Source organism: Lepisosteus oculatus, chromosome 6, assembly GCF_040954835.1.
Source record: "Lepisosteus oculatus isolate fLepOcu1 chromosome 6, fLepOcu1.hap2, whole genome shotgun sequence".
Taxonomy (NCBI): Eukaryota; Metazoa; Chordata; class Actinopteri; order Semionotiformes; family Lepisosteidae; genus Lepisosteus; species Lepisosteus oculatus.
The window spans coordinates 52,897,049-52,919,012 of NC_090701.1; the positions used below are offsets into that span (position 1 = coordinate 52,897,049).

A 21,964-nucleotide genomic window follows, 5' to 3' on the forward strand; every position below is an offset into this window, starting at 1 on the left:
TTCAATGCTGAAAAGAGAAGAAAGAAAACACAACGTGGAGCCTTAGAAAGACACACCTGAAGAAGGCTCCACAGCCGAAACGTTATGTTTTCTTTCTTCTCTTTCCAGCAGGGAATAAACCTATTACTTGTTCCTTCGCAGCCTACGCATGCTGACGCAGCTCCCCACCTGAACTTCATACGTATACTGTATAAAGTGTACGTACACATGTTAATGATTAAATGATTGTTTTACCAATTACTTTGAAGGTGTTGTAAGGAAAATCTGAAAGCATCTGCACTTCGGTACCTTTCACTCTCAATAACAGCATAGGCCACCTCCTTTCTCCCATGGTAGATGGCTTCGTGCATGAAGGATGCTTCACTCTTGTTCAGGGTGATTTCCGCACCTTTACTCAAGAGCAGCTTTACGGCTCCTGTGTGCCCTTCTCTGGCAGCCAGGTGCAGGGCAGTATTCTTTCACACAAAGACAGAGAAGTGAAATTCTAGTACGTACTGTATACCGCACAATGTCCTTCCATTGTCTCCCAGTCGCACATCGCAAATGACATATCATGTCCTGTTCAGTTTAGCAGCTGTAAAACTACCAGTGTTTGCTTATGGAGACAGGGAGTAAATATTATGGAGCACAATACTGTAGAATAATCAATTAAACATTACCCATGTGTTTCCTGAGGTACGAGGGGTAGATATCTGGCTCTGGGCTGGGGTAATTGACCTTGTCTCCTGACCTGGCTTTAGTGAATTTTGGCACCTGCTGTTGTACATGACACCACAGAAATAGCTGAAAGGCGGGACAACATCTTTAAGAATAGCCACTGGACCTTCAGTAGAATGCAGACCCCCGTTCATGGTAATAACATTGTTGGACTTAAACAACATTGTTGGACTGTAACACTGCTGCAATTCAGGGCACTGTGTGAAATACACCTCGTGTGCGTCTCTTTCACTGTTCTCCAGAAGTGGCCATTTTCGTTACAATTAAACTCATCTCAAACCCTCACTGGGCTGTGCTGTGACTCCTTGCATCCCCACAGAGGGAATTAGAGAACTTGGAGAACTTAGCACGAACATGGGGGAGAATACAGTATGCAAACTGCATATTGACTTATATACTAGTCACCACACAGCCCTATTGCACAATAAAGTGTACACTAGTACAGTAGAACAATATTTCTGAAGTTACTCATCATGTGCTCTTCAATGAAGAACATGATAATAAAATAACCCTAAAATCATAACATTCCTAAATATTTATTTACATGACTCTGTTTTAAAAAAAAGTCTTCAATGCAGATGCATTTTTTGTAATCTGTGAAGGCCATCTGGAGTGCCTTTGTCTCAGGGTCCCAGAAGGGAAGCCTGTGGGTCCACACTCCAGGTGTCACACAGCTGGTGTGCCCTTCAGCGAGATACCCCGTCCTTTCATTTCCCCTGCACATGCCCAGCTGCAAAAATGGATCTCCAGGCTGTCATAGCAAATGTTAATGTGTTCTCAATGGACTGAACTGGTTCAATAAAGGAATAAGAACACTGTACGTGCTCATGATATATATTCATTCAAGACCTATCTCTGACGCTCGGGACATTGAGTGCACAGACCATTACCAAGATTGCCCTGTGGTAATAAAAAGGTTTCTGTCACCTTCATATCTAATTTGCTCCGTACTTCCTCAGCTTCAGAGTATCCTTGACTCTTTCTGGCCCATCAGTGTCGCTGATCATAACACAATTCCATCCAGTTTAACTGTTTCACTGCTTTTGTTCCAAACATCCCACGACGTTTTCAACTGCTAACTGATCTAGTCTTCATATGCAAACACTGGGATTTGTGCTGAATGTGACTAAAACATTCTACTTGATATCTGAGTGATAAATGTATAAGTGCAAATTAGGACTAACGTGAGGAATAATCAGTTGTTTGACATTGATTGGAAATGAACACCAAGTGGGCTTGTTTTATGCAAGTTTGTTATTAGAAAATGTGTCCTGTACATGTGCTGCTTACAGTACTTGGTAGTGACGGGTGAATTCATTTCTTAATATAAAGAGACTGCCATATGTTAACAGTTTTTAAGTCTTAAAAAATTAAAAAAACAATCTTCCATTGTTACCTAACGTTGCTATGCCTGCAAAGGAGAGGAGAGTTTGTAGAAAAATAAGATTTTTAAGTTTTCCTTTGTGCATTACATTGCACAGCATTACCATACTAGTGTAGAGACCGAATACTGGAACAGCCCATGCAATCATACCCCATCTTCATCGACCTTATCCATAAGTTTAATATTTGTTCCCAAAAGTATCTTCATGGTCTGTGTATAACCTTCTGCGGCCGCATGATGTAAGCATGTCCAGCCCTTGTGGTCACTAATGGAACAGGAAACACAGGCAAAGGAAAGCAGAACTCATTAAAACAGTGGGGAGGCATCAGGGGGAGTACTTCACCAGACAGATATTCTGGTAAGGATTTCAAATTTTTTTACATTTAAAGAAACAGAGAGAGCCACTAAACGGCAGGACATTTTGCATGCTATGGATATGAAGTTCTTGTTGTTTTAGTTTGAAATAGGATTTCTAATAATTTGGGCTTCTGCTGTGATTGGGATTAACACAGTCATAACATTATTTTGTCAAATAAACTGCTACTAGTTAGCTAAAAGATGTTTGTTCAATATAGTAAACGATTGTGTATAAAGTGGTAAAAAATCCCGGTCTCTAACAATCAATATGTTTACAATGATCAGTTTCATTCCTATGCTTATTTGTAAAAGATTTTTCTTTTCCAGGCTTGATTATTTTAAAGCAGTGCTTGATGATGTATCCAGACATGTTCTTATTAATTAACAATATGCCCATGTTATCTAAAACTAAATCTCTTCCACCTGTTTTTGCATCATTCCACTGGCTTCCTGTGAATTTCACAATTAATTTTCAAATACCGTACTTCTGATCACATTTAAGGGCTTAAATGTTTTGTCTCCGTATGACATCACTGCAGTGTTACCTCCCTGAACATCAACACAGTGAACTTTCTGAACTCCAGCAGTCTTTCAGTTACTAGTAGGGTCTGAATGCTGAGAGACAGTGGTTTCTGTTCTGATGTTCCACAGAGGGGAAATGCTTTCTTAGCCCTTATTATATATGCAAGTCAGTCAACGCTTTGAAATCCTTAAGGCCTCAAACTTACTTTCACACAATGCCTTTTAAATCATTTATAATTGTTTTGGTATTTTTTACATTATATGTATTAATTCGTATGGTATAAATGTTTTTGCTTTTGTTTTGCTGTACGTAAGCTTGAGATGCTCTGTATTGAAAGGAGCTATACTACTACTACTACTATTAGTAGTATTGAACTGCATTAGAGAATGTTTACCCCTGCGTACCTGAGGAACAAAGCTCCTTTCCGGAGAAGCAGGTCCACTACCTTGGTGTGTCCTCCCACAGAGGCCAGGTGGAGAGGGGTCAACCCTTTCTCATCCCCCTCATTCAGAAGACGGGTGTCTACCATGGTCTCCAGCAGCCTGCGGCATGTGTTGATCCGCCCATATCTTAACAAGCAATGAAAAACATTGGATTTTAAGCGGAGCTGGATGGAACAGAGTAACCATTGTACTGTACATTGTTTCAGGATTCAGACCCAGACCTGCTTTCCAGATTTCAGTCTTATTTTAAGTATGTACAGCATGGTAGTAATCACGGCGGACATCTAAAATGCAATCACAGCCGATCGACAGCAAGGTGGGGAATAACAGTCTACGTTTTGCTCTGATCAGAGCTGGTGTGATTTGACCCAGAATGTGATCTACCAACCCTCAGGCACCAATCCAGCACCACCCACAGAAATATTGGCCAAGCTCACTGCGCCCAAAGAGAAACGTCACACTTAACAGTCTCCCATTACACCAACAAGCCTGTTACATACGTGCATAACAGTCTCAGGATCTTTACCACTCCCCAGAGTTTTTCAACTAATAACACAGTCATTTAAACATTGTCATGTGTAAGAAGAGGCCATATAGTCCAATTGATTCACTCTGACATTGCTTAAGGCTAATTTTAATCTTACCTTGAGACAGCTGCCAATCTGATTCAGTATTAAGTCGGAGACAAAGGTACAGAGTTCCAGTACTGTGATTGTCATTTACAGTACTACTATGACAATACTGCTAGACCCATGTAATTGTTCCTCATTTCATGAGGGCAATCCCACTATAAAAGATGGTAACGTTGTGGGTGTTATTTAATTAACTCTGACAAATACTTACTCGGCTGCAAAATGCAGAGCTGACTTTTTGGCCTTGGATTTAAGATTCAGTGATACTTTCATACCCAACATGTTATTTACTGAATCTGAGACACCCAAGCGACAGGCATAGTGTAGGGGTGTGCATCCTTCGTTATCTTCACTGTTCAGAAGTCCCTTTACATCTTTGTGCTGTAGCAAAGAAGACTGAATAAGACCAAGGAGCAAATCTGGAGAACTCATAGTTAATTGTAAGGGAGAGGAGTAATCTCCAGAAAACACCTTTCAGTTATAAAATACAAATTATATGCCCACACTTCAATCTTACTATTGCTTTAAGAGAGATATTGAAGAAATTATCTGTCCATGTACATGTTTTATTTATTATTATCATTTTAAATTGTTTTTTAAACACTCAATTAACGTTGTTAACATGTTGCAAAGGGTCATCTGTGAATTAGGACCATAAATCGAATGAAATTGTGCTTCTGCAAAGTGTGTGGTTGTAGCACTTTACTTCAATTACTTTATTTCTGGAACTTTCCACAGCCTGTATTTACAGTAAGTTGCTGATATATGGACAATTATATCACAGAAGTCAGGAAGTGTTCTAATCTTCAACTTAGTTTATATATTTGATAAAGCTTTAAGTGACTAGGTAGTGTCTCTAAGAGTCTAGATAAAGTGTAACAACTGGCAGCTTCAAAGTAAAGGGAAAGTTTGCTGTGTTGTAAGGCATCCAGATCCTGTGAACAAAGCAATCATAGAGTTTTCTTTGGGTTACCTTAGTTAACTAAGTTCTGGGTAAATGATTAACTGTTAATCAACAGAACAGGAAGACAGAAAAAGGAAAAAGGAAGGACAGGCCACAAGAGAGAGGGAGACAGGAGGACAGAACTTAAAGTGTGCGCCAGGCGAGAGGTTCTTGTTCGAAATCACGCGAAAAGACCCAACTGGACCTACAGTATTTGAACCTTACTGTGAGACTTTGCTATTCTGTAGTTTTCTAGTGAACCTGAAGTTCCTGAGAGAAGAATCCCTCCATTAACACAGCCTCTCCTTCTGAGTGGGTGCATTTTAGAAGAGGGAGGTACACTAGATTCCTATTTGTTTTGTGGCACTTGGGTTTGCAGAGAGAGATTTAATTGTAGATTGTTTTCTATTTAGTTCAGAAGATATCTTATCTGTTATTCTGGCCTTTGCATGCACTAAGAGTTGAATACTTGGAAAGAGATTGGGATTTTTTGTGGGTGGTGAGGGCGTTAGGCCTCTTGGACACCTTGTTTGTACATACTGTTTATGTTAGTGTTGTGTGTAGTGTTTGTATTGTCACTGTAAATAAAAATTTGTTTAACCATATGTGCCTGATTTAGTACTCTTTTCACCAAAGCCAGAGGATAAAGATTTCACGTGCCTCTAATTATACCAAATCCTTACAAGTTGGGGTTAGGATCATCTATTTTATTTATTGATTTTTCTGCTCGGTCATTTCCTGATTTTCTCTTATTTCATAACCTCACTTTTTTTAACAATGTATTTTCTATTCCTTTCATAGGCTTTTTGATTTTTTTATGAAGTCTTTTGCTCTTTTTTTCCTCTTTAGGAGTGGGTTGCTGTGGAGATGCTAGGGAGAGGGCCAGAGAATAGGAGGGCTGTTTTGTTCTGGTTTTTGATTCCTGTTTGTTTTCTTGTTGGCAAAAAAAAAAAGATTTTAATAAAAGAAGACCTTCTCTTTTGATGTATTAAAAAAATCCATGTATAAAACATATATGTATAAATGCTCCCACTTTGATATGTGATCCTGCTTTGCATCTTGTTAGATAGACTCTGGCTCATCACAGCCTTCAAGGGCTAAAGTGATTACTGCCAATAAATGGATGGACATGTACTTCCTCACATGTTATGCAGATTGGTTTTGCTCAACTTCCCTAAAATGGATTATTGGTAATATTCACCATCTCTCCTTTCAATACAAAAACGAGGCAGCCGAGTTTAAACTGTCTAATCCCTAGAAGGGTTACTAGGGATTACTAGACAACGAAGAAACAGAAAATATAAATGTGCAATACCTGCAGAAATTTTTCAGGGAGGTTTTTCAGTCCCTTTGGCTGCAAAACAGCCAAATGCACAAAATTGCAACCCTGTTTGTCTCTTATCTTCACATTCGCTCCTAAATTAAAACAAAGAGAACATCTTTGACATGTGGAACCATTATCATTGTGGACATAAAAGACAATACACTAAACACATTTGCACTCAACACATATTTTAGTCCTGGAACAATGTGCACGCAGACCGACCAAGGCGAAATTAAATTAATAAGGCATTGCTATGTAAACACAAGCAAAGAAAACACCTTAGATTTGCAGAAAAGGCGTCTTCATTTGTTTGCGGAGTAATACTGTACCTTTATTTAGCAGAAGTTCCACAGTTCTCCAGGCTCCGCAACGCGTAGCCAGAAGTAGTGGAGTGTGGCCCTTGCAATCAATGCTTTCAATTTTTGCACCCTATATATACATGAAAAAAAACACAATCGAAAAGTCTATGTGGGCAGAGAAAATAATTAATATTTTATTAGTAATTAATGTTATTTTGGTTAATAATATACCCCTTCCAGCACTTTGTAGTCTTTAAAATGAAAGTTCATGAAGAAGTCAAACCCTAATCTCATCCACCCAATATTAATTAGTATAAATATCATGTTAATAGCTTATTCGCTAGTGCATTTCTTTTCACATTACGTGTTCTACCCCCTATTCACCCTTGCAGCAGCTCCCTGGCTTCTCCCTCATTAAAGGTGAAGGGGTTCCATCAGCCTCAGCCCTCTGCACAGGCAGTAAAGCTTACTAATCTGAATCAAGCCTCTTCTCCTTCTTAATCAGGTTTTGTCCAAACTACAACTACATGATTTTAAAATCATACAAGCAAAATTGTCAGTTAAGAAAAATTGGTGGTCCAAATTTTAGACACAAACAATGCTTCTAGAACTGCCAATGTTATTCATATACTGTACGTTAAACCTTTTGTGATAAATCTGCAAGAATCAGAGATATGGATCCTTCGAAATGCTTCAGTTAATATGCTGTCAGATTTAACTGCAATACTGTAATTGACTTGCATGTTGCTTAGCTTGTGTGGAAGTTGAATGGACACAAATATTTTCCCCTAATTTGGCGTACATTTTATGGAAACAGAACACAAAACCCTATCGAATAAATGTTTGCACTTGCCATTCTGTTTTAGTAAACAATGGAGTTTGTGTGCACAGTCAGCATCTGGCCTGTTTTCAGATGTATAAATACAGCCCAGCATGAAGGCTGTCATCTCAGTGATATACATTACACAAATTTTACTTTGAATTACTAGTGTGTTTACCTTTAGGAGGAGGTATTCTACCAGGTCGACGTGATCAAATATTGAAGCCCTGCATGCAATAGAAATATAATTATTCTATGAATTAACCAGCAATATTTTATACAAAAAACTATGTAAAAAGGTGAAACTGCAAAATTACAGTACCGCCACATGACAGTTCAAATTATATTAATGATCATTAATATTAAGTCTTAATATTGAGTGTTATTAATTTAATTATGAACCACTCTCTGCTATGCTCTTATAACAGCAATAATAAATTATAATAATACAAGGAATTCATGTGTGTATAAAAGTCCTAGGATTTGGGGGAATGCTAAAGATCTTAAAATCACACTCTTGGGCTAAAATCAATTCAATCAACATCTTGTTTGATCTGGAGGTTTTGGTAAGTGCTTTCAGTCGTAAGTGCACAATTACATTTAATTCCAATTTGCTTTCCTGGTCCATTTTAAGTTCCCCTCTCTGTGTTGTCAGCAAACTAGACTTGAGGTCCACATCCCCACTGCTTCACAATTGAATCCCTTGTGGTGTTCGACACTGTTCAGCTCTGGCCCAGAGTAGTATTTGAATGCCACTCTCAACAAATCCCAGCTTCACGCAATGAAATTTCATGACCACAAACTTGAATGTAGGTGGAACAACACTTGCTTTCAAGCAATGCTTATAATTCTAAAGTACTTCACTGTTCGTCAGCAGGTTAATGTTTCTTTTGGAAGTTTATTGAAGTAAAGAAGAGGGTTCTTATTAGCAGCAGATGTGACAGACAGTGGAACCCAGATACAGTAGGTGGAAAATGTAATAAAGAAAAATAATGTAAATGTACTGGCATCTCAACATCCACAATGAAGAGATGCAAATACCAAATGGCTTTACTGTAAGTTAGGTGTCACAGAATCTCACAAAGTCAGAAAATAAGAAGAACTGAGTTTATCCTATAATCCTGAAGCTTGAACTAAAAAAAAAGCAAACTGACTTTATGTCACGCTCGTAAACCCCTCCTCTTAAGGACGCTCCAGCCCTTCCTTGTTTTTTACTCATCTCCCGCACCTGCCTCCAGTTCCAGCCCCCCATGCTATAAAAGCCAGACGTTCCTGCCAATCTGGGCTCTGCATTGGAACACGGACACCTGGAGGCTCACCTGTTACCGAGTCGCCCTACGTCCGCAGCTCGGGTGGCATTCGCCTCCTAGGTGTCCTGAACCAGCCTCTGAACCAGTGTCTGGTCCCATGACCCCCCTTTTATTCCCCCGTCCCTCCGCCGGATCCTACTCCGGCTTTTAACTCTGTGTGTCTGTCAGGATGGATCACCCGGTCTTGGAGTTTTGCTACACCCATGGATTTGCCTCGGACTCCCTTGGACTGTTTGCCTCGGCCACACCTCCCCTGAACACCAGCACACAATGGACACGCCACCTGTTTTCCTTCCAGCCCCTAGCATGCCTTTTTCCCTGTGTTTTCCTCACTCCTCCCCGGATTGTGTTGTCTGCATAGGGTCCTGAAAGAACGCTTTGTGATGCTTTAGCTATGTTAAGCAATCACAATCCATAAAGTGCACAGGGAAGCTTCACAATCAAAACATTAGACAATAGAAAGGAAGAAAACAATATATGTAAAGTATAAATTAATAAATCAGATGGAATATATATGTTTTAAAGAAAGCTCACTTATGCAAGGGAGTCTGATGAGCTCCATCAATGATGTTTACCACCTCTTCCACACGGTCATGAGACGACAGCATTAGTTTGACAGCTTCAGTGGCACCTTGTGTACAAGCAAAGTGTAGAGCTGTGGATTTGTCACACTGTTGAAAAGGAATGAAAACAAGAATCCAGAGGTTTCATGCACAAGGCAAAGCCAAACAGATGCAACAGACATTCAATTTGAAGTAATTCAGACTAACTGCCCTGCTTCTCTAGAAAAGTAAATTGGAATGTTAATTTAATAAGAGCTTTTAGGACAACTGGCCTATTAGAACTGTAGTCTGTCTTCCATTCTGTGGAAGCAGGGTCTCAGGGCACAGATGTTTTTTTCACTCATCTCAATTTAGCTTTCAGTAAGTTTTCCTTCACATGCTGGTCCTCCTCGATGTGAGAGATGGAGGTGTTACTTCAGGAAAATAACATTTCACTGAGAATACTGTGTATTGGATTGCCCTCAGTTCAGATTAGCAACATTCACATACTTGTATAATTGTTCATGGTTTAAATGTGTACCTTATTAGGGACAAAATGTGATAAAGAAAAGGGCACTACTGGATAGTTTCTCTGAGGCGCGTACTGTTTTTTGTTACCTGTTGCAGGTCTATTTTTGCTCCGTTATCAATGCACAACTTAATCACTTCAATGTTTCCTCCATGAACAGCAAGATGAAGAGGGCTGCTCGAGGATTTATCCAGATAATTAATATGAGTGAAAACAGAGTGGCCCATTTCTTCTCCTTCATGAGGGGAAAAACAAAAACATTTTTTTTTCTTCCAGAAAAAAGCTGACATCTTTGTCACCTACAGAATGCACAGCTTTCAAAAGATCTGGAAGCAATATTGATTCGTACAGCATGTGTTTATAATACACAGTAGAATAATTTCTGCTGTATTGTACATGTCTGATCACACTCTGTGATATTAACACTAAGTGCTTCTCTTCTGTTGCTGCCTTTTTAAGATGTTGTAAGTTAAAACGTTTTAAATGCAAGATTACATGGCGTACTCCTAAGTACTGTATATTGAGAGCGGGTTGGAGGGTTTTTAACAAGTTTTAGTTTCTATCATTTTGGATGATTCAATTAAAGGATGTGGGACAAGTTTATAAACATCACAATGTTTTTTTCTTTCCGATTGAAGTATAGTCTCTGAAAAAAAGGGCTCACAATTAAAACCAAAGGAAGGCTGGATAAATATTTGTTCTAAACCAAAAGCCAGACTTTGCAGCTGTAGGCCCTCTTTGAGTGGAGTTTTGTACAGGAGTAATGTAAACCGAAAAGGAATAGTCCATGTGTTTGTATGATGTCAGACCTACCCTTTTTCAGAATGATTTCCATGGACTTCTTTGCACCTGCAAAAGCAGCTGCATGAACAGCAAAGTGCCCCAACTTGTTCTGTCGACACAGCTTGGCACCGTGCTTCAGCTAGGAAGGACAAAAGAAAATATCATATGTGCAATTAATAAAATTCAGTGGATGTCCTTTTTTTACTTGATCATCTCATTCTTCTGTTTGCCAATCCATTTATGCATACTAAATCTGAAAACAGTCACACGTGACACATCATTTTGTCCTTTTCTCTGATTGAGATTGTCCGTTTATGATCGGCTCTTATGTTGTGCCTGGCTAGCATGCATCTGACATTTCCCTTCAAATAAAATGCCACAACCTACTTATAAAACAGTGATATACAGAGCTCTTGTATATACTACAGACCTGCATAAAAAAGTGGCGGGGGTAGAAATGTACAACAGCACATGATATAGCAGAAAAGCACAAAGGCTATTGTTACCAGACATCTTAAGGCTACACTTGAGACAGGGAGTAAACATTACAGACTTCAAAGTTGTAAGAAGTGGAAAGTGCCAGGCCATAATGAAAATTTAAAGAATGCCATTCCATCTCACAGCATACAAAGAAAGGGTATCAGACATAGGTGAAACCCTGCCATGTGTTTTCACAGACTCTGGAATGCAGCTTTGAAGGTTTTTGAACACGGGTCACAGGCCAAGAGGAAAACAAGGGAGCAGATCAGAATGTATAAAATGTATCAGCTCTGGACAGTGGACTATAGCATCCAGAAACACCATTTGGGACTAATCTCTGAAAATGACTAGAGAGTGTTGGACAGAGACAAGTCTTTGCTCACCCCTAAAATCAAAGGACAGGGAACAAATGGCTTAATGCAATAACATTAACACCAGTAAATCGTTGAAAGTGAACTGATGCTTGGATTTTCTTCGATTAAAAGTCAGGTTTTCCTTCTAAAACATTTCAGATTTTACTTCAAACCTTTGTCAGCTGGGGGAATCTATGCCTGAAATGGGTACAGTCTCATTCGGTGTTTCAAATGGCTTCTTATGATTGGTCTGTTCTTCATATGGCAGGCAGACACCTGCTCTGTTGTTTGATTTTCCAGTTTTGTTGTTGGAAGTGGAAATGGCCAGGCTGCCTGATGATAATCACACAGCAAACACTTCCAAGTGTGAACTGGTGTATTTACAATGCCTTTCAGACTGCAGAAAGTTAGGTTACTGAACCAGGCTTACACTAAGCCACTGAGCCCAGTTACAGATGCATAGTTTTCCAGGTAATGAGGAACAGAAGAGAACATCTGAAATGTCTAAGAACTTCCAAAAGTAAGTCTTGAAAGCAAATATATATATACAGTATACCTGTCTTTGCCTATATGTACTGTAGCAACATTTCAGTCATACATCAAAATGAATGTTTTTGCAATTCCCTTACCAGAATACCAAGTGCTTCATGGTTGTCAATAGAACAGGCTAACATGGATGGTGTGTTTCCCAAGTCGCCTTCCAAGTTGGAATTGGTACTGCTGTGGCACAGCAACAGCTGTTGACATAGAAGACATGCTGTTTTCACCTCAGGTAGTTACAAACACTTCACAATTACCTCATACTGTAGTTTAAAACTGAAAAACTAGTAAAATTACAGTACATTATGTTCAGCTTCTAGCATTTACTCCACTGCCTAAGTGAAGAAACATACTTCACCAAGTATGTTGTAAATCAACATCACCAAATCCATATCTGATCAAATTACTATGTTAGTATATTCTTATTGGTGTCGGGTGCTGTTTCTGGACCTTTCTGGTATCGGTTTTTTTTACTCCATTCATATTTTGTATTTGCCGTGCATCATAGTTCAATAACTACGACACAGAATTCCGCAATGTGTTAGGGAACCGCATTGTTGTTTCATACTATTATGCAAAATCGTCTCAATGCAAAAATACTTCATGTGGCTTTCACAGGTACAGTAGCTATGCATGAAAAGCAGAGGTACATAGGCAAAGCAACATTAAGAAAAGGGGGAACAAGCCCTGTAATTCAGCTTCTGTAAAACTCTGCCATGAGGTAGTTTGTGCTAACAGGTTATACAAAGTAACAGATTTAATTTTCTTACATCAACCAGGTTATTGTGCCAAAGGTTAACAGCCAGATGAAGAGGAGACAGCAAGGAATTGTTTAAGATATTAGGGTCTGCTCCCAACTGTAGCAGCGCGTTACAGCTTTCCATCTGTTTTTTTTCCACAGCCCAGTGCAATGGAGTGTTGCCCAGGTCATCAACAGCATTTAGACCTCGGAAAGAGAAGATCTTATGTCAAAGGTCATGTGAAGTTGAGGTTAAACACTGTAATTAAACTCAAATGGTAAGTGTTGTTATAGCAAGTGTTCAAGCATATTCTTTAAGAAAATAATTTTCAAAAGGCTGATCTCATGAAAAGTGAAGTGAAATGTTACTGGATCTGTTTTTTTGTATGACAACTTTATGCTAATTTCATTTGATTCAATATCAAGTCAAATACCCTGTATAGTTATACTGTTTTACATGTTGCTGTTATGCAATTATTAATCAGTGATGATGTTTGGACCTGTGGACCTGTAGCCATGTGTTATCCTTGAAGACTGGAGAGACAAGACACTTTCTTTCTTTGGGCTGACTCTTTAACATAAATGCAGGAGCTACCATTAGCCTAGACATATCTACATCACGGACAAGATTAACAGGACATATATAGTACAGTATATAGACTCCCATATTTTACATTTCATCAACCATTTATTCCTCATATTCATTCATCCATTTTCTAACTGCTCTATCCAATTCGGGTTCGCAGGAGAGCAGTAGCCTATCCTGGCAAGCAATGGGTGCAAGGCAGGATACATCCTGGATGGGACACAAGTCCACAGTCGGGCAGACAGACACGAACGCAGGCGTACACATATGTGCACCAGGGCCAACTTTTCCAACAAGTAAATTATCCTACCAGTATGTTGATGGACTGTTAGAGGAAACTGGAGCACCTAGAGGAAACCCACAGGAATGGAGACCATGCAGAACATACAAACTCCATGCAGATAGCACCCCAGGAATTGAACCCAGGGCCCCAGCACTGTTAGGCAGCAATACTAAGCACTGTGCCACCATGCCAACTAACTCAGACACATTACTTTTTTAAATATTGAACATAAATTTCAAACACAGTTAAATAGTTACTTTATGTGACAAACAGAATTATTGGTGTTTTTTATTGTATTGTAATTATTTCAAAGGTGTGATTAAAGCATTCTACTAGGGTCTACTTTAAAGTTGTACTGTACTGTTTACTACAATGATACCCTACTTAAGTCACATATATAACATTAGGCTGAAGCTACTGTACTTGCAAGAATAAGCTATTGTGATTCTTTCAACAGACTGAACATACTGGTATTGGCCAATAGTCTCTTTCAGTCTCCTTCAATCCCTGAGTCTTTGTGTTGCTCTTCCATGACACATCTTGCACTTGATAATGGCACCTGTCCTCATGTCCCAGCATGCTCCAGCCCAGGGTACCTGCCAGGTGCACTGCTCCCTGCACACTTTCACATCCTAGTAAACCTTAGGGAAGGGGAAGCCAACTCCCAGCGCTAAGAGCTCTAGAAAGAATTTCAACGCAATGCACGACCTTCAGTATGTAGAGGCAGAGAAGTTGAAGGTTTCGGGGTTACTGAAGCATGCAGAAAGAATTTTTTTTCTTTCTTTCTGCTCTTTCTTATGTACAATACAGTACCTGAAATTAGCGCCACATTTTTGCAGCCCTTAAGTTACAAGATGTTTTGTGTCTTTCAGTGGAGCCACAGGAATTGAAAATCAGCTCACCTTCTGGCCCAGCCATGTTGACAATGAAGTGAATGATCCCATGATGTCCACCAGCAGCAGCAAAATGAAGAGGGGTTGCTCTGGCTTCATTGCTGGTGAGCAGACAATCTGGGTTCTTGTTTATAAGGTCCTCAAGGCCGGACTTACTACCTTCCAAAGCCAACTGATGTAATAGCGAGAGTTAAAAAGCTTTAGAACTAAAACATGCTTGACAATAACCCCCAAGAATATTAGTACACATCTGAATGGAAAAAATATTATTTCTGTTGTTTCTGCCATCTAGAAGTTTCTTCTTTTGGAATACTGTCTACAAAGCTATAATGATGACTATGTAAAATGTGCCAAAAAAACACAATTATAATGCAATTTCTTCACACATTCTAAACAAAATAATTAAACATACAGTAAGGGAAAACCATGTACTGTAGTACTATAAATATACATGTACATAACATAGCAGCAAATCCTTGCAGATTCATAAGGATAGATATGCTCCTTGGCATAAAATCACTAGTGTCTTTTTAGTCAATAGAACTATATTGGCTCCGTTTCATTTAAAAACTACTGATGTCATTCAAGAAATGAAGAATCGGTGCCAAGTAAATCATTGTGGATTCAGGACTCATTCAGGAAAATCATGGGCAGAAATACAGTACATATTTTTATTAAATCAAATACAAATATCAGGAGAAAAGTTCCATTGGAAACTCCAGCAATCACAGTGTTGGAGTTCAGGTATTGTACCATTGTTCCAGTGCTCACTGAACATTGCTACTTAGATGCATTGTTGATTTTTGTCTCCAGATTTACAGAAGGTTTCATTATAAGATTCGGTAGATCCAGTGTGATTACCACATACAGTATGAACGTAAAAAGAAATTATACTGAAAGTTTATTAACTCAGATTCAAAATTAATTTATGCATTTAAATTCTATGAATTGATTTGGAATTTGTCAACAATAAGCCACAAAGCTGAATTCAGAAAGACCCAGTTTAAAACTCCCAAAGGAAAATCACCAATGGCCATTTTTTTACTGGGTTACCAATGTTTCTGTGTGATTCCCTGGTTTATTTTTCCTTGTCCAAGAAAAAAACATAACATGGTTTTAGAGCAACTTCATATTCTTTTGGGGCTTGTTGTAGAGGTAAGACTGGCTATTGAATTGATAAGAAATCAAGAAAAATTCTCATTTTTTAGACTTTGTGGTTACTAATGCTCTTTTCACATTCCATTAAATTGAAATCACGTATTGATCAACTAGGATGTACCACTAGGACCATCATACCAGTGCAGGAGGAGTAAGGACAGCACATACTGTCGTCTGAAATCTTCCCCCCTCTCGACTCTCACAGTGCCTACACCAGTCGCAAGAGTGAAGCAGCTCTCTCCAGCAGTGCATGGAGAGGACAGTGGCTTCTGCTAGACAAAACCCCTTCATGCTGAGCAAAAAACAAACTGAGCACCGAACCAGACACCTTCTGTGTCATCTATGCCAGCAACTTTACCTCTTGGGAGGCACCTTCTTCAAGTCTTTCTTACAGTAAATATACACTGTATTATTTTTAAACTTCACAAAGCAAAACTGTGCCTTTATGCAAACCAACCAATCTATTGGTATAACCTTTTAAATACATGTAAGTTTTGGAAATATAATTATGATTTAATAATAATAACAACCGCCTACAGTATATGTGGCCCCCACCTGGATGATGTGACAGCAGCCATAGTGCACCAGTACCCTCACCCCACTCCAGCTATCATGAGGAGGAGAACAGAGCAATGAAGCTAATTCACAGATGGGAATTATTAGGTGGCCATGATTCCTAAAGGCCAGTAGGACACTGGGGTAACACCCCTACTCTTTTTGAGAAACGCCCTGGGATTTTTAATTACCACAGAGAGTCAGGATTTTGGTTTTACCTCTCATCCAAAGGACAGCACCTTTTTACAGTATAGTGTCCCTGTCACTATACTGGGGCATTAGAACCCATACAGACCACAGGGTGAGCGCCCCCTGCTGGCCCCACTAACACCTCTTCCAGCAGCAACCTGAGCTTTCCCAGGAGTCTCCCATCCAGGTACTGACCAGGCTCACACCTGCTGAGCTTCATTGGGTTGTCAGTTTTGAGTTGCAGGGCGATATTATCACTGGATTTCTTGTTTTTTTCTGCTTCATACTGTACAAAGCAGTTCTGGTATGCTAAAATGTCAAGGATAATTAGCTTGTGATCTTGTTTTTTTTATTTTCTTGTCCTAAAGACATTATACTGTAGAGTATAATTTTTCTCCGTATCGGAAAAAATCCAAGTTTACAACTGGTGGACATACCTGAAACACATCCACAGAGAGCTGGGATGGGTCATCATCGACAACACATTCATACAAACTGTCCTCCTTTTTCATTGCCTTGTGGAAGGTGATTAGCCTGTTTCTTGATCCTCTGTTTTGCAAAATGCCTAAAATAAGAGAAAGATATCCTCATGCTCATTTATTCACAATTGTTTTGATGAAGACAAGTTTGTCTTGCTTTAACACAAAAAGAATCCTCATGCTAATTATATTTTGCCCAAGTCATTTTCTTTAAGCTACACTTAAAAAAAGAATTTGAATTCCTTTTTATATTAGTAACCATCAATGCATAAGATCATAAAGGAAACCTAGATGACTTTATTAACACTAAACACTGAAGAGATTAGTGTTTTTCTTTCACTTATGTTAAATTGATTAGGATTATGTTGAAAATGTGTTTGAGATCTGTTTTGTATCCCATTTTCACAGAACCAAGATTTTCAAAAATAAGTGGAAAACAGGAAGAAAAAACTTTCTGCTGGTTAATAGTTCTTTAGTCATTCCTGCTGTGATCTGATGTATTAATCTGTTCAGATTTCTTGTTTTTAGTGATGTATACTGTAGGTCAAATGAACTGTAGAAAATAATCTAACAAATTGTAGGATATTAGAGGTTAAAATGACCCCCATGAATTGATATAATTTACATTTTGTTCTCCAAATACACCAGAAGAAGTCTCCATAGCTGATCTGTTTTTCTTGTTTCTTTTTACTTTTCAATGTGATATTTATCTTACTTGTTCCTACTTTATGTTTGTTTGTGTGTGTATACTGTATGTGAGGTACAGCCAGCTTAATGAAGATCATTTTTAGATAGTGTATACAAATGAGGTAATCTGTATAAATGAGTCTAATTCTAGAATTATTTTAAGCCTAAGTGCAAATGTCAAGGAACGTGATAGATACTGTATACTGTACAGCACGTGATACATACTTTGATCTAAATCTAGGATTGTAATTAATTAAAGTTGTTCTTTGTAATAACATTTTCTATAATAATAATAATAATAATAATAATAATAATAATAATAATAATAGCTTACACTTATATAGCCCTTTTCTGGACACTACACTCAAAGCGCTTTACAGGTAATGGGGACTCCCCTCCACCACCACCAGTGTGCAGCCCCACCTGGATGATGCGACAGCAGCCATAGTGCGCCAGTACACTCACCACACAACAGCTCTCAGTAGGGAGGAGAGCAGAGTGATGAAGCCAATTCATAGGTTTGATAAAAGGTTTGATGCCTAATGTATAAATACTATTGTCAATATATTTTATATAATAAGAAAATATTTAATATTTTTATAGTTTCTGAAAAAAAACATGTTTCTTTTGCCTAGATCAGCTTGTATATCTCAGAGTTTTCGATTCCACATACTGATGTGCAAGAAATCTAAAACTGTGTGCAAGAGCTTAAAGTAATATGCAAAGAAATTCGGAAAGATCGCAATCGAAGCTGATAAACGATTTGCATAGTCAACAATCGTTATTGTCAAACAGTGCAAGCGTAAGTAGTAATCAGTAGATTAGTCTGGATATAAAAGTAATGGGCAAGACAAAGTGAACAGCGTTGACATTGCAAGAGAAGGAATGTTAACAAGACAGCGATTCAATTCATATTTGCCGGCCACAAAAGCGACGTCAAGATGGAGCAGGGACACATCAGGAGAAAGAAAAAAAAACTTGTCAGCAATTACATTTGATCGCTGACTAGGACCTGGATTTCACTTTATTTTGAGTAAATATGGAAGTTCCTTTTCACGGATTTGAAAAGTAAAAGTCTACTTACAGTATACTGTATATTTCTCAGTGGATTGTGGTACATTTTAATACTAGTAGGTTTCAGCGTTTTACTCGCATTTAAATCATTTGTAGGGATAATGGAATATACAGAATAGTATACAGTATAGTGAAATTGTTGTGCAAGCCCAATGTACTGTACATGTACCTGCCTGTTCAATACAAAACAGTCAACATACTGTATTTAGCAACTAGAAACTTGTTTTCTTCTAAAATGTGTACTGTGTAGTCATGTCTATACTGAGGTCTTGTGGCGGTTTTACAGTCCACTAAATTGGCAGTTGCTATCATTGCGAAGGATAAAGAATAAAGATCGACATTGGGCATCAGGTAAGACCACATTTTGAGCTTGTGATCCACCTTAACGCATCGATTACATTGTTTTTTTTAATGCGAAATACGGTAAACCTTGACTTTAAAGAACTTCAGATTTAACGTACAGAATCTGCTAAAGGAGAATTTTGTCTATAAAATCAGAATCCTAAGTAACAGGTAGATGTACTGTATATACTACCTACCTGTACCTGTAGGTTTATATTAAACGTCAGGAATACCAATGGTGCCGTATAGCCAGGTACAGTATACTGTAGGCGAATCGCTTGGTGAAACGGGAGTTGTTTGCAAAACATTAAATATGGACAGTATATACTTTTGATGAAAAGGTCAAAAGAACCAGCAAGTATGTGTTTAAAGTATGGATTTTCCTCATGTAATAGTGTGTTTTAGGGCTGAAAAAAATCATTTGCGATTTAACGGACGTTAATAACGGACACGTAAATCATTCATGAAAACAGATTGGAGCAAACAAGTTAGTGCTTTATTTATGAGCTAGATAAATAAATTTACTGCACATATACAGAAACATACCGTATTAAGAATTCATTTTATTTACTCAAAAAATCAGTTTAGCAGCTGTCAAAGCAGGCCCATTGGAAGTGGCAACGTGTATGATTAAGAAGCCGGAAAAATAGCCATTAGCTACTACAGTATATGCAGCCGTACGACGGAAAACATAGTAAAGCAACAGCGGCGTAGTGTGAGCGTGTTGCATTCCTTTTCTCTTACCTTTCCACCCAGTCCTTTTTTTGTCTGTTGCTAAGCCTCTGCAGAGCTCTGCCATTATTATTTTAACTGGTTGTAATAAGGGTGTGTACACCCGCAGCTGACATGTGGCGATTATCTCTGCTGTTGGGGTACGCTGGAGTATGGGATGATAATAACGGCACCGTTAATGTGTTTAAACACACTCTTCTATAAAGGATTGAAGCTTGCCGCCTTTTTCATAGGTGGGAAAATAAAATCATGAGATCTGTGGTTAGAGCTTTATTCATTGGTATAAATCATTTTGCCCATCATTAGAAAGCTTAATAAAGGCTTTTGAAGACTGCAGGGCACAAACAGTACATACTGTACACACAGGGACACTTCAAAGACACTGGTTAACTTAGCCAGTGTAACGAATACGCCCCTGCGTATAACAGGGATCTCAGCCGCCTGGGCTGGAGGAAGTCTCCTTTAGCTCAGCCGCCAAGCCAGCCCTGTTGCATGACACCGCAGACCAGGGTTCGCACCCAGGCAGTGAAGGACAAACTGGCAGGGCAGGAGCAGCAAGGGAGGAAACTGTTACACCTGCATGTCTTTAGAAGGTGGGAGGAAATACTGTAGGAACACCTGTCATGAGCACCACAAACGTGCGCACAAGGAGAACATGTAATCTTCACACAGAAGGTGCCCCAGTCCAGAATAAAATCTCAGATGGGTCTACAATAAATAATAGATATCTGGATACTGTATATTTATATTTTCTATATGGTTGCATTATTAAATGAACACTTTTCATTTATTTTCCATTCTGACAGTTTATCAGAGGTACAGAGAGGAATAATATGACAGTTTCAAGCACCACAGCTCACAATATTCCTGAAGCAGCTGGGAAACTAATGTTTGCTTCCCACTAAAGACAACATTACAGGATGCAATTTGATTCAGACAGATGGACAAGAGCATTTACATGAGCATGAGGTGTGATTCCCAAAGCTTCACCTCAGGAGGCTTGTAAAACCAATCATGTACTCCATTTTAATCTCATTTACAATACACATATATTATTATTATACTGTGCAATCGACATCTCATATAGATATTGCAAGGAAAAAACGATCTAGAAGCTCAGCAGTTTATCTTATCTTAGGTTAAAATTTTATTTTTTATAAATATGAGGCCATACAAGGTACTGTACAGTACCTTGCTAAATATTCATTTTGCAATGATCTTCCACTACAGTTTCACAGTACACTTATCAATCTGTACATCATTCGTTTATGGAAATTATTATAAATATAATATTAAAATGTAGCCATCCTTTACCCTGAAGCTGTAAAAGAATCAGTATGTGTGCAGGAAAAATACTGGCTTAATCTTAAATGACTCTTAAAAAATCATTTTGTTCCTACACTCTGTAGAAGTGACAGACTTGTGGAGAAATCAATTTTTTTCTCAAAACACTTTTTTAGAAAATAACACAATGTTTACAATTAAATGGCATCTGCCTTCCCCCCCTTGTTATCAGGCCTTACTGTAATTTATTGGAACAGATGTATCTGCAATTTACTGCAATAAGAAGTTATGAAGATGTGATAAGGTAGGACAACACACATATTGTAAAACTGTCAATTTATTAAATGTTTCTACATAAATCTTTAAAAGTTCATGAATCCATAGGCTTTTAATCTTTCTACATCTCACTATTCCTAAACAGGATATTTACATACTGTAACTGCAAATATTTAATAAAGCCTCAACTTGTGTCCAAATGTAGAATATTGGATACACATTTGTCTAGAAGACAATAAAATGGCTAGGCATAATCATTTTAATCATTTCAATTTCATAATAATAAGAAATATCTGTTAAGACCTTCTTATTTTTGAGTTATCGCCAGGACCCTTCAAGTATGATACTTGACAATTTCTAGTCTACTTTCCATCACATTGCCTCTTGATATTATGTCCCCGATCAAGAGAAACCATATGAATAGAATAACCTGTTGCACTGAAAATAATCTGCTGTCAAGATATTTGAATTTGACAAGTTTACCAATTGTAACAAGGAAGACAACCCTTTGAGGAGCGTCTGTATCCAAGCCTGCTTATCTTCGGCTAATTCCCTGTTTCTTTTCCAGTTTTTAAATATAGTCAAGATGCACTGTATTTTGGGCTGTGTTTTTCATGTATTTTTCACACAAATACAGCATGCCATAAACATATATCAACATACTCCGCTTTCACAAATCACAACACTACAATCACAGTATGGAATTGC

General features: G+C 38.3%; 1 protein-coding gene and 1 long non-coding RNA gene across 2 annotated transcripts in view; one reads left to right on the plus strand and one right to left on the minus strand.

Moving 5' to 3' along the window:
- trpa1b (transient receptor potential cation channel, subfamily A, member 1b) overlaps positions 1-19,911 on the minus strand; it is a 38,664-nt gene extending 18,753 nt beyond the window's left edge. Inside the window, exons 1-15 of the mRNA XM_015353411.2 lie at positions 19,709-19,911; positions 16,820-16,947; positions 14,490-14,652; positions 12,750-12,925; positions 12,069-12,176; positions 10,637-10,745; positions 9,913-10,058; positions 9,287-9,423; positions 7,621-7,669; positions 6,653-6,752; positions 6,315-6,415; positions 4,268-4,437; positions 3,386-3,550; positions 2,252-2,366; positions 289-455 (exon numbers count right to left, since the gene is read on the minus strand). Coding sequence (XP_015208897.2) covers positions 289-455; positions 2,252-2,366; positions 3,386-3,550; positions 4,268-4,437; positions 6,315-6,415; positions 6,653-6,752; positions 7,621-7,669; positions 9,287-9,423; positions 9,913-10,058; positions 10,637-10,745; positions 12,069-12,176; positions 12,750-12,925; positions 14,490-14,652; positions 16,820-16,947; positions 19,709-19,763 — 1,889 coding nt within the window. The 5' untranslated portion in view covers positions 19,764-19,911. The remainder of the gene's footprint in view (positions 1-288; positions 456-2,251; positions 2,367-3,385; positions 3,551-4,267; positions 4,438-6,314; positions 6,416-6,652; positions 6,753-7,620; positions 7,670-9,286; positions 9,424-9,912; positions 10,059-10,636; positions 10,746-12,068; positions 12,177-12,749; positions 12,926-14,489; positions 14,653-16,819; positions 16,948-19,708) is intronic.
- On the plus strand, positions 5,111-16,826 carry LOC138239452 (uncharacterized). The gene is made up of 4 exons (XR_011189941.1): positions 5,111-5,209; positions 12,881-12,996; positions 14,460-14,584; positions 15,844-16,826. It is a non-coding gene; the product is annotated as an uncharacterized lncRNA (long non-coding RNA).
- Positions 19,912-21,964: the final 2,053 nt, after the last annotated feature.